General features: G+C 38.0%; 1 protein-coding gene across 1 annotated transcript; it reads right to left on the reverse strand.

The window, feature by feature from the left end:
* Positions 1 to 1,365: 1,365 nt before the first annotated feature.
* On the reverse strand, positions 1,366 to 5,617 carry LOC125003446 (perforin-1-like). Its single transcript, XM_047577403.1, has 8 exons — positions 5,348 to 5,617; positions 5,218 to 5,257; positions 3,241 to 3,424; positions 3,012 to 3,150; positions 2,855 to 2,935; positions 2,186 to 2,676; positions 2,008 to 2,101; positions 1,366 to 1,575 (listed from the first exon to the last, which is right to left on the reverse strand). The coding sequence occupies exons 1-8, from the start codon at positions 5,615 to 5,617 to the stop codon at positions 1,366 to 1,368; spliced, it is 1,509 nt and encodes a 502-aa protein (XP_047433359.1).
* Positions 5,618 to 16,973: the final 11,356 nt, after the last annotated feature.

The following is a 16,973-nucleotide window of genomic DNA, read 5'->3' on the forward strand; positions in this document are numbered from 1 at the left end:
ATATCTATGACTAACACTGGCAGACGCCACGTGAAGACGCCGCCGCCGGCCATACTTTTGTCATCGTCGTTAGCTAACATTTCAATTGATGACATGCTAGCGGATTGGTTTTGTCGACTGAGTAAAGTCAGAGGCATGGTGGTAAATAAAGTTAATACTACTCAGCTTCAGTTTGATACTTGCCTTCTGCCTTCGTCCTTCCTCCAGCCTCGACATTAGCTGCTGTTTGCTCAAAGTTTCTGTGACCAAACGGGAACAGCCGCGTGGTGGTTGTTGACCTTGTTAAGCGTAACGTCAAAGACGGATGTTCAGTGTCCCAACAGCCAATGGCATGTCGTCTTCTTCTTCTTCTTCTTCTTATTCTTCTTCTTCTTCTTCTTCTCCAACCGTCTCTGTCGACCAATCCAAACGGGACCCGTGCTTTTCAAAGCACGCACTCCAATGACAAGTCGCCTTCACGTTTTTTTCTTTTGTGTTATGTCTCCTGATTACACGTGTTTTGTTCAGACATGCTGTGAAATAATTCAAGACGTTGTGATTTACATTGGATTGTGTATATATATATATGTATATATATGTGTGTGTATATATGTACACACACACAATAGCCTACAGTGTTAAATAGTTATTTTACTATTAATTTCTCAGTAATTTTAAATGATTTTTTTTAAGTTTTAAGTTTTGTTGAATTTTACACTTTATTCCATTAAATAACAGACAAATGTCTGTAAAATTACGATACATTTGTGAACACATTTTAACAATAAATATCTGTATTTCTAATGTTTTTTTTTATATGCAGTTACAATGATTTATTTATTTATTTTTGTTATTTCACATTTAACATGTAAAGTCACATTGTATTTTCCTTGATTGTCCAGATTGTTTCTGTATTTTAAAAATACAGAAATGATCTGTAAAAACAAACAGTAAAATTCCGTTATATTACTTTTTTTTTTTTTTTTTACAGTGTATGGTCTCATTTATAGTTGTAAGAATATTCTCACCTTGTAAGAATATCTTCAAATACATGTATAATTTCTCATACAAATGACAGACATGCTATTTGGTCTCATCCTCAGGCTGATATTGGTCAGCCCCACTGAAAACAAGAAAGTACAGTCTGTTGTTTGAAGTGAAGCTGGTTTACAATCTTTATTTTCATGAGAAAGCTACATAGAATTTAACACAACAATGATTTGACATTGTCTCCACAATATGACTGACATATGACTGAAATGTCTAACTGCAAATACTGAAGATCAAACTGCATGAGGCATGACTCAGTTCATCAGTCATGTGACCTGTTGCAGTATCACACAGATTAAAGAAAAACATGCAGGCTGAAAAATAAAAGATGTATTACTATGGAGATGGTTTATAGCGCTCACATTTCTCTCCAGTCAGATGACGGTCACAGGTGAGCGTGAACTCGACCTCATAGCCAGATTTGCTGTTGGAGCAGGTCCATGTATGTGACCCACTTTCCACGGGTAGGTAACACTTTAACAGGAGGTCATCATAGTACAAATCCTCGTCCCAGACCTCCACCAACAAATCATGGTTTGTGTCCACCTTCAAGAGAAATATTTTAAGTCAGATTGGTTGTAATAATGTTATCTAACAGATTGAGTTTAATGGGTCATTTTAGATGCAGCATAAAGAACAGTGGAGCTGGGGTTGATGTGTCCAGATGTCCAGACAATATCCAACATTTCTAATTTAACCATTGCAATTAATATAGAAGAACTGCAATGGAATAACTCGCTGATATTACATCATGCATTTATTTAGAATTATTGGTCATCACTGTATTTCACAGAAATAATTTTACTTGTTCTCTGTGAACACATTCATTTTGCACTGTAATGCCTGACTCAATAAGAGTACAACAAAACCAATCTGGGGAAATGCAGCTATACTGACATCAGCAAAAAGGCAGTGGCTAGCTGTAGTCGACTGAACACTGCTGAACTAGAATACATTCAGAGGAACAAGGTTACTGACCGTGCCCAGATTAAAGTAAGAGTCCCACCGGGGGTAGTTTGACTCAATCATACGAGTCGTGCGCCTGATGGAACCATACTTGATCTTAGCATAGCTGTAGGTAGGAGAAAACAAAGCGACAGATGAAGTAACACTGCTGATACACCATCCTCAGACTTTAATCCCTGAGCTAACTCACCTGTCAGTCGGGCCAAGATGATCTCCTGCCAGACCCCAGGCTCGGTTCATGGTCACTTTCAGGGTCCCCTTGCGGGTCGCCAAGGGACAGCAGTTGAAAGACAAGTTAGGACTGTACCCACAAGACGGTGTTCTCCGTGAGTCTCTCACTACATTGTCCTTTAAGTACTGCTCAATAGCAGCCTTCATCCCTGCCTTTCGGCTCTCACTTGATATCAGCTCATATAATGGCCGAAGGGAGTATGAAACGACACCTGGGTGATCTTTCAGGCTACTCATCCAGTTGTGGAAGCCGCTGGAGTCTTCGTGGGTGAGTGAAAACTCCCCCAACCAACCAGAGCCACCTTCCACCTCTGTGTAGTGTTGGTGGAGACCACCGCCGAAGGCGACTGATCTACCCCGATTCTGCACGACTGAGGTACAAGACCCGAGGCTGGAACTTGCCAACTTCCCCAGACCGACAGAGAAACCGAGTGATAAACAGGAGTGAACCTGGAAGACAGGAGGAAAAAGAAAATGCTTCATATAGTCACTGGCTGCATTTACTGTAAATTGTAGTTTTACGATGAGCTGTGACCGACGATTATTGAGATTATAGGGTTTGAGATGTAATAGCTTAATAATCCTCACTGTTTGACGAGGTGAACGACTCAAATACTGTGTGCAGTACCTCATCTTCAGTGAATCCGTTCAATCTGGACAAACATATTCGTGCAGCTGTGATTCGCCTGAGTCGACCCCCAAGGTAAACCTGGGACAAGGTACATTGTTGTTGAAAAAAATGTACATAAAATAAAGACATGAATGTGGTGTGTGAGAGCATTAACCTGACGTATGTAGTGTGTGCCGTAGATCGCTATGAGCTGGTTGTACTCATCTTTGGTATAAGAGTTGTAGGAACTTGGCAAATCGGCCAAATCCTTACTGAACTCTGAACTGAGGGGAGGTTTTTTTGACACCCGATAACTAGAGACAAAGAGACTGTCTTAGCTATGCAAAACAATCTTTTATGACATAATGAACATATGTTGTGAAGCAGTATTGCTTGCAACCTACCTATAGTGACTGCAGGAGAGTCTTTGGGTGCTGAAGCTGAAGCGATCCTCACTGCTTCTTTGTTTGGCAAAGTTGTAAATATTGGAGTGTTTTCCTTCCACCCCCCCACTGAAGTAAAATGAATCTAAATTTAGGCCAACCTGATAAAAAAAAAAAAAAAGAACAAAATATAAAAGTTTATGAGCTGCTTAATTGTCTACAATAACAAGTTATTAAATCTGACCATACATGTTTGAAACTATTTACATGTAAATGAAAGACTTCCCCTTACCCCTGTTAGAGTAACAGATACAGAGTTAGTGAAGTGATTGTTTCTCATTTGAAAATTACGCACAGACATAAATTGGCTGTAATTGGCTTAGTCTGTGGATGAAAGAAGGGGGAAGGGGTTTCTGTCTGCCATTGTCTTCTGAAGGCTGTTGACAAGTAAGATTTATGTGTAATTTGTAATAAAATATGTAGATTGCTACCTATCTCCTTCTTCTTCGTCTTCAAGACCTTGAAACAGCACTTTGTGGATTTTTATGGAACTAAAAGTAGTTTTTGCTGGGTGGGAAGTGTGTGGTAGGGGCTGAAAGACTTCAGATTTTTTAAAGTCTACTAGTCGATGACCTCACATATAAAAACACAATAGTAAGCAGCAGCTCGCTAAGCACAAAAACACAATGTCAGCTGAGAACACAACAGAACTGAACAGAAACACATGAGCTCATCAATACTGTGTGTACTGCAGATATGTTTAGCTTATATTAATCAGCACCATCAATAGCATTTAATAATAGCCTACTAACAGAATTTAAAAGTTCATGGCCTGTTGGAAGATAATGTAGCCAGGATAAAAGCGGTATGTCTCAGAATCCCATTTGTTGTTCAGCAGCTGAAGGTTTAATAAATTAAGAGTAGAGATCGAACGATATGAATTTTTTAGGGCCGATTTATTTATTTTTTTACACTGCACACTGACTGATGGCCGATACATGCTGACAAATTTTCTGAGCTGATATTTGTGGCTGACACTGCTTTTTCTCCCTCCATTTACATGATAAAAATGGCACAATGATCACAAATGTCACAAGTCTTAATTTAACCAAAAACATACATTTATTGTGGTTGATCGACAACCTGCACTATTAACTTGCCAGAGAGAGAAAAAAACGTCAGCTAGCAAACGCCTAAGCACAAAAACACAACGTCAGCTAAGAACACAACAGAACTGAAAAAAAAAAAGCTGTATCCTACTGTCACACCGCGGTGAGGTCAAGTTGGGTTTTTGTCCTGTCTCCACGTTTTGTTTTGGTACTTCCTGTTTTATTTTGAAAAGTAACTCTCCTCTCATTTCCGGTTCACTTGCCCTTCCTCGTGTGTCTCTGGTCCGGAATCGGGCGTCCGGGAGTACATCGAGGCATGTTCGGTCTGCTCTCGCAACAAGATGTCCTCTGGGTCCCAAATGGGACTCCTATGTCCATCCCTTCCAGACCGTAGTCGGACATATCGATGGATTTTCATTGTCTTGAATTTTTGAACCTGAACTTTCTTAAAACATGCTATCAAGAAACCTAAACCCTTGCATCTGTGTCCTGCTCGTGACACCTACCTTCCACTTATGAATGTCCTGGGAGATGTAAGTGTCAACCAGTGAGCTGTGGACCAATTTAAAGTTAAAAAAAAAAAAGGACATGAATCAAAATGCTCATTTTTAGACAGCTATGTGTGCTCATATAAACTCGATCATATACCTCAAGTTAGGCATGAAACAGAAAGTTGACTATCATGATAATTAAAGGCTGATCATAGAGTTGGCATCATGTGTATTAGCATGGCAAACATTTACATCTCTCAGAATTTATTTGTTTGATAGTAAAATATTCACTGAGTGCAAGTCTGTGTCTCTGGATACTTAATATCTGTAGTGATTACAATAGTGTATAATACCATACCTAATAGAGGAGTGTGCGCTGTTTTTGATTTCAAAGCTACATTGGCTGTATGAACGCCAGTCGACTGCAGAGACTGGCATCTGAAAACGAAGCAGAGGACACCATCATTAGTATGTACACATAACGTGTGTAAAACTATTTAACTCTGTAACCGTTTGTTTATTGATTACTTTGCGCAGTCGTTTGCCAAGAGAAGGGCTGGAGTAGAGTTTGCAGGTGTCATTAGGGGTGAGATAGGTCATCACATCCACCACATATGACCCCTTTCGACGCAGGGTGACCATATCAAATCCCTCCCCCACCAGGTTGTAGCCTGGTACGAAGGGAGCAGAGATACACTGATTGCGATTCCCAACCTGCCAGGAGAGAACAGGGGAGTGGTACGACAGAAAGAGGAAGAGACTCAGGTAGAGAGAGTTGGGGGCTGATGAGGAGAGCATGGCTGGAGTCAAAGAGACTGAAATGTTACAGACAGAGAGTAGAAAAAGACATCACAGACCGTAAAAAAAAAAACTGGCTTTGTGTATATTTATATCTATTTAATGTGGTAGTTACAAATGTTCAAACAAAAAAAAAACCTCTATCTAGTACATCCACATAGTTTATATAATTTTGTACAGCACTTTTAAAATACTAAACTTTACAGATACAAGATGAAAACGTTAAAATAAGTACGAGAGCAGCTATAATAAACAGTGTAAAACATAAAAAGATGGGTTTTTAAAAAGGGATTTAAAGGTCTGATGGGGGACAGTAGAGAGTTCCAGAGCTTTGGAGCAGCAGCAGAGAAGACGCTGTCCCCTTAGGGACAATGTAGAAATGGGGCAAGTGTAGTGTAAAGTCTGTGATGTGCTAAAAAGAAGACGAATGAATAAGATGAATGCTGAATGACTTTGACGTCATGTATGAGTACAAGGTTGTATTGATTATGATGATATATCGAATAATAATACCTTTAGTTTGATCATGTTTGATTATAAGGTTATAATTGAATTACAATGATATGTCCAATCATAATGTCATTAGCTTGATTACAACATTAAGTTTGATATGATGTGCCTTCACCAGGCATATGCTACTAGAACACAACGGGAGAGCGCTGGAATCAAAAGTATATCTACTGTATTCCTCACAAGAGATTGTGTGTATGTAGAAGATAGTTGTGCTTATCGCACTTGGTAAAGTTATTTTAAAGAATAATGAGCTTAAGCGTGGACTAGAAGATAAGGGTGTAAAATGAACGGGAGTAACTTTGTGAAACTGGGAGCCTAGGGAAATTCCAAAACTACTGACGTAACTACAGGTGTTTGAACCTGAGGAAAAAGAAAGATCACTCTGATGCTCTGGACTAGAGTCCTGATGATTTTTTGAGACTCCAAAGAGAAGTTATCTTCAGGCTGAATTGAACATCTTCCAAGGACTAAGTTTTACAAGGGTCTCCTATTTCGGAATAATTTGACACAACACAAGGCACCGATCAGGACAAGAAGAGAGGATATCATCACCCTCTAACACAGGGGTTTTCAACTTTTTTCAGGCCAAGGACTGAAAAATACATTATTATTTTGTATTTTGCATTCAATATTAAGCTATCGCTTATCCCTTTACTAAAATATGTTGGATTCATATTAATGTGTATTTAAAGAAATGTGGGGAGAAATTAAAAAAAATATATAAAAAATGATTAATTCTTAATCTATATTAATCACGTTTCATTTTGCATGAGCAAACAGACTCAAGAAAGAAGGGGATATATCTGCACTTCACGTGTTGATTAAACAGTTTCAACAAAACAACTTGAAACAACTGAAGTGCTTTTTGTCTTTTTTTAAACCAACATTTGTCCATTTTAATGTGTCCCTGTTGCTACTAAGACAAACTAACTTGTTGACATTGTCCAACGAGAGGAGAGCTGACCCCTCCTTATTTCCAATGTTGCTGCAACTGAGAACAGTCTCTCCCAGTGAACAGTGGTTGCAGGAGTGGACACATTTGCAAGCCAGCATTGCCAGCTTGTCTTTGTCTTGGTTTGTTTTGGTTTGTCTCTGAAGCTGGGCGATGCATTAGCCAAAGTGATAGGAGAATCCCTGACTAACATATGCTTGGTGTTAATGTGCTATTTTAAGCTGGAAGTGCTTCGGTGAAAGGAAAACTCCTTCCTGTAGAGTGTGCATAATACCTGATGTTGGTCCACTATTTTGTCCTGTTTTTTTTTTTTTTTTTTTTAAATAAATTTATAATTTATAATTTATACTCAAATGTCCCATGTGGAGGACGAGCGTGCTGTTTAGTGTCTTCCATCTTTATCGGTTGGTTTTGCTGCCTGTCACTCCCCAATCAACTGAACATTTGCACATGTGTGATGGTTGGTTTGAATCATATCTGTCAGACAGATTCCAGTTTGTCCAAGTAAGCAACAATTCTTCTACATATACCAAAGTAAGCTATGGAGTTCCTCAGGGTTCTGTGCTAGGACCAATATTATTCACATTATACATGCTTCCCTTAGGCAATATTATTGGAAAGCACGGCATAAACTTCCATTGCTACGCAGATGATACCCAGCTATATTTATCCATGAAACCAGATGAAACTAATCCGCTGGTTAAACTCCAAGCATGCCTTAAAGACATAAAGGCTTGGATGACCTGTAATTTTCTACTTTTAAACTCAGACAAAACTGAAGTTATCGTATTTGGCTCTAAACATGTCAGAGATTCATTATCTAATCACCTGCTTTTGTTGGATGGCATTACCTTGGCCTCCAGTACTACTGTGAAAAACCCTGGTGTTATATTTGACCAGGATATGTCCTTTAATTCTCACATAAAGCAGGTGACCAGGACTGCTTTCTTTCATCTTCGTAATATCATCAAAATTAGGAACATCCTTTCTCAGAGTGATGCGGAAAAACTAGTTTATGCATTTGTGTCTTCCAGGCTGGATTATTGTAACTTGTTACTGTCTGGCTGTCCAAGTAGCTCTTTAAAAAGGCCTCCAATTGATTCAAAACGCTGCAGCAAGGGCACTGACAGGAATTAGCAAGAGAGATCATATTACTCCAGTATTAGCTTCTCTTCATTGGCTCCCTTTAAAATCCAGAATTGAATTTAAAATCCTCCTCCTTACATACAAGGCCCTGAAAGGCCTAACTCAGTCATATCTGAAAGACCTCATACTAGTACCATACTGTCCCAACAGATCACTACGATCTCTAAGTGCAGGTCTGCTTGTGGTTCCTAGAGTTTCTAAAAGTAGAATGGGAGGTAGAGCCTTCAGTTATCAGGCTCCTCTCCTATGGAACCAGCTCCCAGTTTGGGTTCAGAAGGCAGACACAGTCTCTACCTTTAAGGTCAGGTTTAAGACTTTCCTTTTTGAAAAAGCTTATAGCTAGGGCTGGACTTAACCATCCCTTAGTTATGCTGCTATAGGCCTAGGCTGCAGGGGGACGATGCACCGAAGACATGTCCTCTCCTCTTTCTTCTCTGGCTCCTGTCCTCTAATATCTTATCATTTTATTTTCTATCTCTTATAATTTGCTAACCACTGTGTCTTACTCTCTCCCCTCCGCTCCCCTCCCCCTCCATCATCTTGTGAGGGTCTCTGGGCTGGAGTGCTGAATATCTGACCTGTGGAGTTTTAAGCTACATCTGCTGCCGTGGCCTCATCAACCAGCCCAGTCTTCATGGTCTGGAGTGCTGTGTATCAGACGTGTGGAGCTCCATAAACTACATCTGCCCCAGTCGTCATGGCCTCCTCCAGTTGTCCACTCCTACCTAGATGAACAATTCACCAACCTGCCCATGATTCCTGTCCTGTCTCACAAACTGTCACAGATCATCAGCTATGTGTTATATTACTAGACCCTACATGTTTCCTTCCGCTTGATGTAGGTATCTATGACAGAAGTTTGATTATCTTGCTTCTCCTGCTCTTCTGTTCTCTCTATCTTCTCTGTTTCTAACCGGCTGGCCTTCGGCAGATGGGTCCCTCCATATGGGCTGGGTTCTGCTCAAGGTTTCTTCCTGTTAAAAGGGAGTTTTTCCTTGCCACCGTCGCCCTCAGGCTTGCTCTGGAGGTTGCAGGCTGGTTTTTGTAACTCTACTTAGACAAACTGCCTGTAATGAGACGGTCAGAATCATTCTGAGCTGCAAATGGATTAATTGCGTTAAAGTTAACAGATTAATCGTGATGATTGATTAATCTGAGTTAACGCGTTCATTTTTACAGTCCTATATATACAGTCCTATATATATATATATATATATATATATATATATATACATATATATATATAGACAGACAGGCCATCCACGGGTAGCCCTGTGCTGCTGGAGATGCTGCAGACCCATGCAGCCCATACATTGCCCCCACTAACAGACTGGAAGCTGGCTAGAGAATACTTGTACTCATAGGCCTGTTGACAACCCCTAACAAAAAAAAAGAAAAAAGAGTTGAAGTTTTTAGGAGTTTCTACCTGCCTTTTTTTTCTCTCTGGCAGGCTAATAGTGCAGGTTGTCAGTCTTCCATTTATTTTGTGTACATTGTGTCATTTTTATCATGTAAATGGATGGAGAAAAAGCAGTATTGGTTTAGAAAAATCAGCAGCACGTATCAGCCATCGGTCCATGGTGATGTAAAAAAAATAAATAAATCGGTATTGGCGCTAGGAAAATCTATATCAGTCGATGTCTACTTCTGGGTGCAGTCATTCCCTCATTCCTGTGCTTTAAAGTCACTGTCATTCCATCCGCCACCGGTCTGTCTCCCTATCTCCACCTCTCCCTGATCATCCTAGATGTCTTAGTCATCCTCTTATCAGACACCACCAGTGTTTAAGGGGGTCCAGGTCCGATCTACCTGCATCATCTGAGATTCAGTGGATCAATCACAATAAACCCCATAAAAAATACAAGAAAAATGCACAAATATTCAATTCTGGATTGTTTGGAAATATGTTTCCCTGAATTCTGTTCAAAGTGGCAATTTGTGTGAGTTTTTTCTGTATACTTTAATAACAGTTAACAGTTTACTTCTGTTTAAAGGCGTTTAACATCATTTATAATGATTTACTTTCACTGAGTGTCTGGGCCAAGTTCCACCTTTTGAGCAGGGAAGATGGAAAATATTAAAGGGTTGGTTGAAATGCAGTTCTCTTTTGTTGGATAATGGTGTCTGTCATGGAATTTACTACTCACAGTTTAGTTTCAATTTGACTTGCCTTTGCTTCAAACTAAACAGTTTCAGAAAAACAACATAATCATTCCAAGATGTCGATCTCTTGCTTCTGGTTTGAGGTTGAGTTTAGTGTATCCAACTAAAAACAATATTACTGATAAAGGGACACAAAGAAAAATATAAAACTAGATAACAGATCACATGCAAACTGAGATTCCACTCTGAAGCACTGACTTAAAACACACAACATGTTTCCTGGCTAGACTGGGAGTTGTCAGACTGTGAAGCTCAATGCACGTTCAACCTCAACCTCAACAAATAAATAAATCTTTTCTCTTATAAAATTACAAACTCATACAATCAGAAATAGCTTTTTGTCAAATGTGTTTTTTTTTTTAATCAATAAAATGGTCAATATCAAATCCAAAATCAGGTTCTTAGAATAGACTCACCTCTGGTCTTTTAATGACTGTTGACAATATCTTCCTGCACCATTTAATACAAAATAATACCTGTTCCAAATGTCTGAAGTGTTGCTGTTGCTGCTTCACTTCTGACCCTGACCAGACTGAGCAAAAAGGAAAAAAAAAGCAAGAAGTGAATCACAGCTTATGACAAAACAAGAGACTGGGAGTAGCGAATCTTGGGCTGAAAAAAAATGAAAGCTGGCATATTGCATCCAGACTGAAGGAAATGATCTTGGAAAATATGAAAGTGCAAGTAAAATACACACTAGAAATAGACACAAAGTGGCTGGTACAATCTCTGTGCATGCACAAAGCATCTCTCTCTCTCTGTCTCTTTATCTATCTATCTACTATATTAACTCAGAATGTTATTAATACATTCAGTATTAAGTTATTCAAATAATACACATATTATTTTTTTCATTTTGAACATGTGCAACAGTAGGGTGACGGTAACATCATCTGACTTCATTTACCTCTTTACTAAAATATGCTGGATTCATGTTAATGTGTATTTAGAGAAATTTAAATTTGTCACAACTGCGAGACAAGGGAGACCTACTCAATATTAGGAAGGTGGTCATAATGTTATGCCTGATCTGTGTATTCCTTCTCTGGGGTATTTAAACCTTGTCAGATTTTTTTGAATTGTTTAGTTTTGAGTTGGCACCCTTGATGAAATGTCAACATCATCCTTTTTAAGTGTACATGATGATCTCCTAAAATGCATCAAGCATGCAAGCAGCAAAGTTAGCACGGTGTGTCCACTTGATGCATTTAAGTCACCTATCCATTGTCTTTTAGCTCTGTTTTTAGTCTCCACCAGCCCCTGAATGAAACATCCGCATCGTTAGCCACTACATAAAATAGCTGCTAACTCTTTGAAAATGTTTAAATACTGACAGAAAACAAGTAATTTTCCACTAAAGCAATAACTGGACATCCCCATTGACCTTTTCAAAAATATTCTGAGATTAAAAAACAATGTGTTGGACATAAGTATTCTGAACATATTTTTATTTTACAAATATGTGTTCTATCATTTTTATGTCTGCTGTTCCAGCATTTGGAAGTTTGCTGCATCAGAAACGGTGATTGTAAAGCAGCATAAATCAGATAATAGTTTCACCTCTCTCTCTCTCTCTCTCTCTCTCTCTGGCCTACCTAGAAAAGGTAAGACTCACATATAACCTCCTGAGACCCTGTTTCCCTAATATGGGGACATTGTTTATTTTATTTTTCTTTAATTTAATCTCATTTATTTTATCTTTCTTGTGTCTTTTATGACTGCTTTCTTTTATGTGCAACAAAGTTACGGTGACAAATTACTTTCCCTTATGGATCATTAAAGTCTGTCTAAGTCTAAGTTTTAGGTTTCATTGCAGCTTATTCTGCTTCATTTAAACTCAATGTCATCATTAGTGGACGCTTTAGTCTGCCATCTAGTGGTAGCAAAAGTTAAAACTTATTTATTTATGTTTTTTAACGTTTCTAGTTTGATGTGACAGCAAATTTAACAAATTAGCAATTTTTGCTAATTACTAAGTACTTGTTTGAGGACTTTTGGACTTCATTGTTTACAGTTCTGTCTTTGCACAGCCATGTCCAGGGAGTAAAATTAACAGTTTTATATTTTGTCCTTAACACATTGGTGACTTCTTTATGACATAAATAATGAAATATGAATTCTGAGGTCCTACTAACCCCAAATTAAATATGAAATAAATTAAAAATGAAAACCAAATAAAAGCGCAGGTCTCAGCTTCATATATATTAATGAAAACATGTAAGGATTTCAGAGAGACTATTTATGTAGACGAGTGCAGACGTGCAATTACTGAAACTCAACCAGCCAATGCATATTCCTTGTCTGGATGATTGTGGTTTGTATTACCAAATGTTGTATTTACAGAACAAAAAGACACCAAGACCTTGTTTTAGCCACAAATAAGAATATTCACACATCTATTTTACTGCTACATGTGTGCACACAGGTTGAACACCTTCAATCCTGTCACATTTTCATTTTAATGTAATATTTTGCAATGTTTTAAAATTACTACTTGTTAAGGGGCTGCTGCTTACAATTATGTTTTTTGGATTGAGCTACGTGGAGTGGGTATAGTGTTGTTATAAGGAGAAACTGGTTGTTGGTTCATGCAATAACATGACACATACAGAATATTGTATTGTCACAAGATGGTAAATGTTATTCGATTTGCCTGTCAGTGGTCATAATGTTGCTGTTGATCTGTATTCAGTATTCATGATACTAGGAGCCTTTAACAAATACAATTTCCCAAAGTTGCCAACAGACCAATTAATTAACTCTTAACAGTGTAAGGGTTAAGTAGTTGGCCCATTTATTATGTACTAGAATGAGACTTGAAGGTCCGTCACTCTTGCCTCCACAAAAACGATTTCCCTGGCAAACTTTTCTGGGCATGTAGCATATTGTTGGAACACTTGACCCACTAAGAATACACTGTAAAAAAAAAAAAAAAAAAAACGTAAAATAACGTAAAATTACTTTCTCGTAAAAATAGAGTTATTTTCCATAATTAAAATACAGCTTGTACCTGTATTTGTAATTTTTTTTTTTTGCCGTATTTTCAGGTTGTTCTAACGTTTAATTAGAAACATTTTCACATTTTAAAACAATTACATCACCTAGAAATATGGTGAATAAATGTTGTATTACGAACAATAATGCTTAAATTTACAGAAATGTGCTGTTATTAATCGGTTTTAATGACATAATTTTATGGGAAGAGATTGTATAATAATTTATATTTGATGTAATACCACAGTATATGACAAAAAAAAGGGGTTTAATCTTTCAAAACACGTCAAAAAACTGTTGCAAAATTAGATATTTGGTTAGATTGCAAGAATTTACTGTTAATTTGACAAAACATCAAATGGATATTTAATTGTTTTACATTGTTTTTTACGTTTAATTACAAACATTTTACATTTTAAAATAATGAAATTACCCATAAAGACGGCAAATTAACATTGTAATATGAATAATAATGCTTAAAGTTGCAGAAATGTGCTCTTATTAGTTGTTTTAATGGCGTTATTTTATTTAAAAAGGCTGTAGGCTATATTAGATTAGATGTAATATAACAGTATACAACAATAATTTGATCTTTTCAAAACATGAGAACATGACAAAAAATGAGACCAAGCTGAACAAGAACAGCTACAATTTCCCATTCTCCTTATTTTTATTCAACTGTAGCAGGTAGCCATTATTAAAGCAATATTCAAAAATCTGTTCAATTAAAATGACTGGCTCTGAAACAAAAAAATAAATAAATAAAATTCAACTGAACTGGTAATGAAAGAAAAAAGTAAAAAAATAAATAAATAAAAAGAAAAAAAAATTGTTGAGTTACCAATTTACATACAAGTCACCATACATACAACTAGTAAATGAGCTGCAGTGCACTGTGGGAGTTCAGTGTTTTTTGGTTGATGTTACAACCATGAGTGTGGTGTGGCATTCAGTTGTTGCGTAACTCTCGCTCATTCACTGATGAGTGACTAGTTGCCGCTATTCTGAGGCAGTTAGTTAGCGTGAAAAAGTGAACGGCTTTGATCAGCATCCTTGCTCCGCACCGCTCGCTGCAGAGAGCTGCAACAGAGAAACGAAAGAGCCGCATGCGGCTCCGGAGCCGCTGGTTGCCGACCCCTGCTCTATAGAGTTGACGAGGTGTGGTGTCCATACTTGAACTACTTGTTGATCGCAATGAAGTTGCAGTTTCTGAGCTGTAACCACCTGAAGAGAAGATAGAAAACATTAGCTGTTATTAAATAATAACAGCTAATAACAGTTTAAGAGGCAGGACCAGGATAAAGGTGCAAGAAGATCCAGCTTTTTCCAACACCACAGCAGTCACACAAGTCCCCCTATAGACAACACCGTTGCTTTTGGACAGACAAGCTTGCAAGATCTCAACATAACACACTACAAAGAAAATACACACCAGACTGACTATACATGGGAACTAAATGAACAATATATTGTTGTTGGGGGAACTATTGCTACTGCTGAATACAAAAGTCTTTTTTTTCTGTACATTATGATAAAGTATCCTGTGTTCATCCCATAATCCCATCCCATCATTAGTTGTGTGTCATTTGGTACCGAATCAGAATCTAGAGAAGATAGACCCAACTGATGATACTGATTTCTAAGCACGCTGTCAATTCACTGCTGCTGATTGTACTATATTACACTAAGTTACAGGTAGATTATGTTATTTTTCAGCCCATCTAACCCAAAAGAGTAATTGTGTGCAACAGATGCATGTACTCACCAGAGAGGGGCATCTGGTCAGACTGTGTTACTGGACTTGTACTGGTACTGGCTCTGCTCAACTGTTGGTTGCTCTGGCTGCTTGGAGGACTGTCCAAGACATGTTGTTGGCCTTTTTAAAGGACAGATAGTAGTAATATTTAAACACAGACATCACATAGCTCATTCTGTGTATATTATTACCCAATATAATTATATCCTCAGTAGCCATTGATATATTTCAAACTGTTCCTTTCTCAATATAATGCAGTACACCACCACTAAGACCCACTATGAAATCAATGATGAACAAGGTGTAGTGTATAGTCATCACCTTTTTCAAAACATCAACAAAAATGTAGAGAAGATTCTTTGAAGTATAATTCATAGTAGAACTGCTGTATTGGACTGGATTGATTAGTACAGGTGGACCTAATAAGTAGTTTCTGCTCAGGCTTCCAACATTTCATGCTTGTTTCACTTCATACAATGCAAATGCTGGCACATAGGACACGTCATGAGGTGTAACAAAGTATACGTGCTGGTCCTGCATCACAAGCATGAGCTGAATATGTCTGAATTCAAGTGCCTCACCTTGGTTTAAACACAGAAAGACCCTTTTTGTACTGAGTGCCTTTCTACTGCATCTCGGTAGCTGCTCAACATTGGGTTCTTTGATTAAGGTTTCTCCTACTGCGGAGCGCACTGCTTCACTGTGTTATGCCATGAAATCAACTCTCACCACTTATCTGTAGAGAGAAAGAAAAAAAATGATGACTCATGAAATTTGCCAAAATAAAAATAAATGCTATTGGTTGTAAAAAAGTGGACCTAAACTGTGTTAGCAGATCTCCCCTCAATAAACTAGAAGATGATTGTTAGCTTATCCTTTACATATTTTTCAGTATTGTTTTGAATTCCATGTTGACAACTGACTAGTGTTGCACCAAAATTAAAATTTGAAAAACCTTGAAAAAGGCAGAGTAGGTCGCTCCTCCTATATTTGTGAGAGGCAAGAGGAAGATGAAAATATTAATTTTAAGAAAGAGTAACTGGTTGAAATAAACCATTACCAAATCTCAGTATTATATATAAAACATTTGTTCTCTCTTCTTTGGAAGAAAATCCACTTAAAATGGCTTATTAGCGACACCTGCATGTGGAGGAGTAGGAGCAGTCTGTGTGGAAAGAAGACTTTAACATTTTCACACATTATATTAAACCCAGCTTCCTATCCTAGCCAGAAATCATGCCATTTCAAGTCACGCAGTCAAGGTTATTGGCAAAAAAATAGTGAAAATGTAGAAGAGGGTTAATAATCGATTATTGTTCATTGTTGCAGCTCTAAATAAATGTTGTTCCTCTTTCTCTCCGCCTGTGTCAATCAGTTCACAAAAGTAAACTTAATGACTCACTGTTAAGTGCTAAGCTAACGTTAGTGTAAATAAAATAAAAAGTGTGTGGTCTGGCTGACTACTAACACTCATAGATACATATCTAGGACTAACACTGGCAGACGCCACGTGAAGACGCCGCCGCTGCCGGCCATTCTTTTGTCACATAGTTAGCTAACATTTCAACTGACATGCTAGCGGATTTGTTTTGTCGACTGAGTAAAGTCAGAGGGATGGTGGTAAATAAAGCTAATACTACTAAGCTTCAGTTTGATACTTGCCTTCTGCCTTCATCCTTCCTCCAGCCTCGACATTAGCTGCTGTTTGCTCCAAGTTTCTGTGACCAAACGGGAACAGCCGCGTGGTGGTTGTTGACCTTGTTTAGCGTAACGTCAAAGACGGATGTTCAGTGTCCCAACAGCCAATGGCTTCTTCTTCTTCTTCTCCTCCT

The sequence above is a fragment of the Mugil cephalus genome, chromosome 2, assembly GCF_022458985.1.
Source record: "Mugil cephalus isolate CIBA_MC_2020 chromosome 2, CIBA_Mcephalus_1.1, whole genome shotgun sequence".
Lineage (NCBI taxonomy): Eukaryota > Metazoa > Chordata > Actinopteri > Mugiliformes > Mugilidae > Mugil > Mugil cephalus.

Bases quoted from the DNA above. Each gene is read 5' to 3' on its own strand.
- LOC125003446 (XM_047577403.1), bottom strand. From the start codon at position 5,617: ATGCTCTCCTCATCAGCCCCCAACTCTCTCTACCTGAGTCTCTTCCTC. The intron at 3,151-3,240 runs GTAGGTTGCAAG...CTTTGTCTCTAG, and splicing joins CTCTCCTGCAGTCACTATAG to TTATCGGGTGTCAAAAAAAC. The intron at 2,677-2,854 runs GTACTGCACACA...CCTGTCTTCCAG, and splicing joins ACGGATTCACTGAAGATGAG to GTTCACTCCTGTTTATCACT.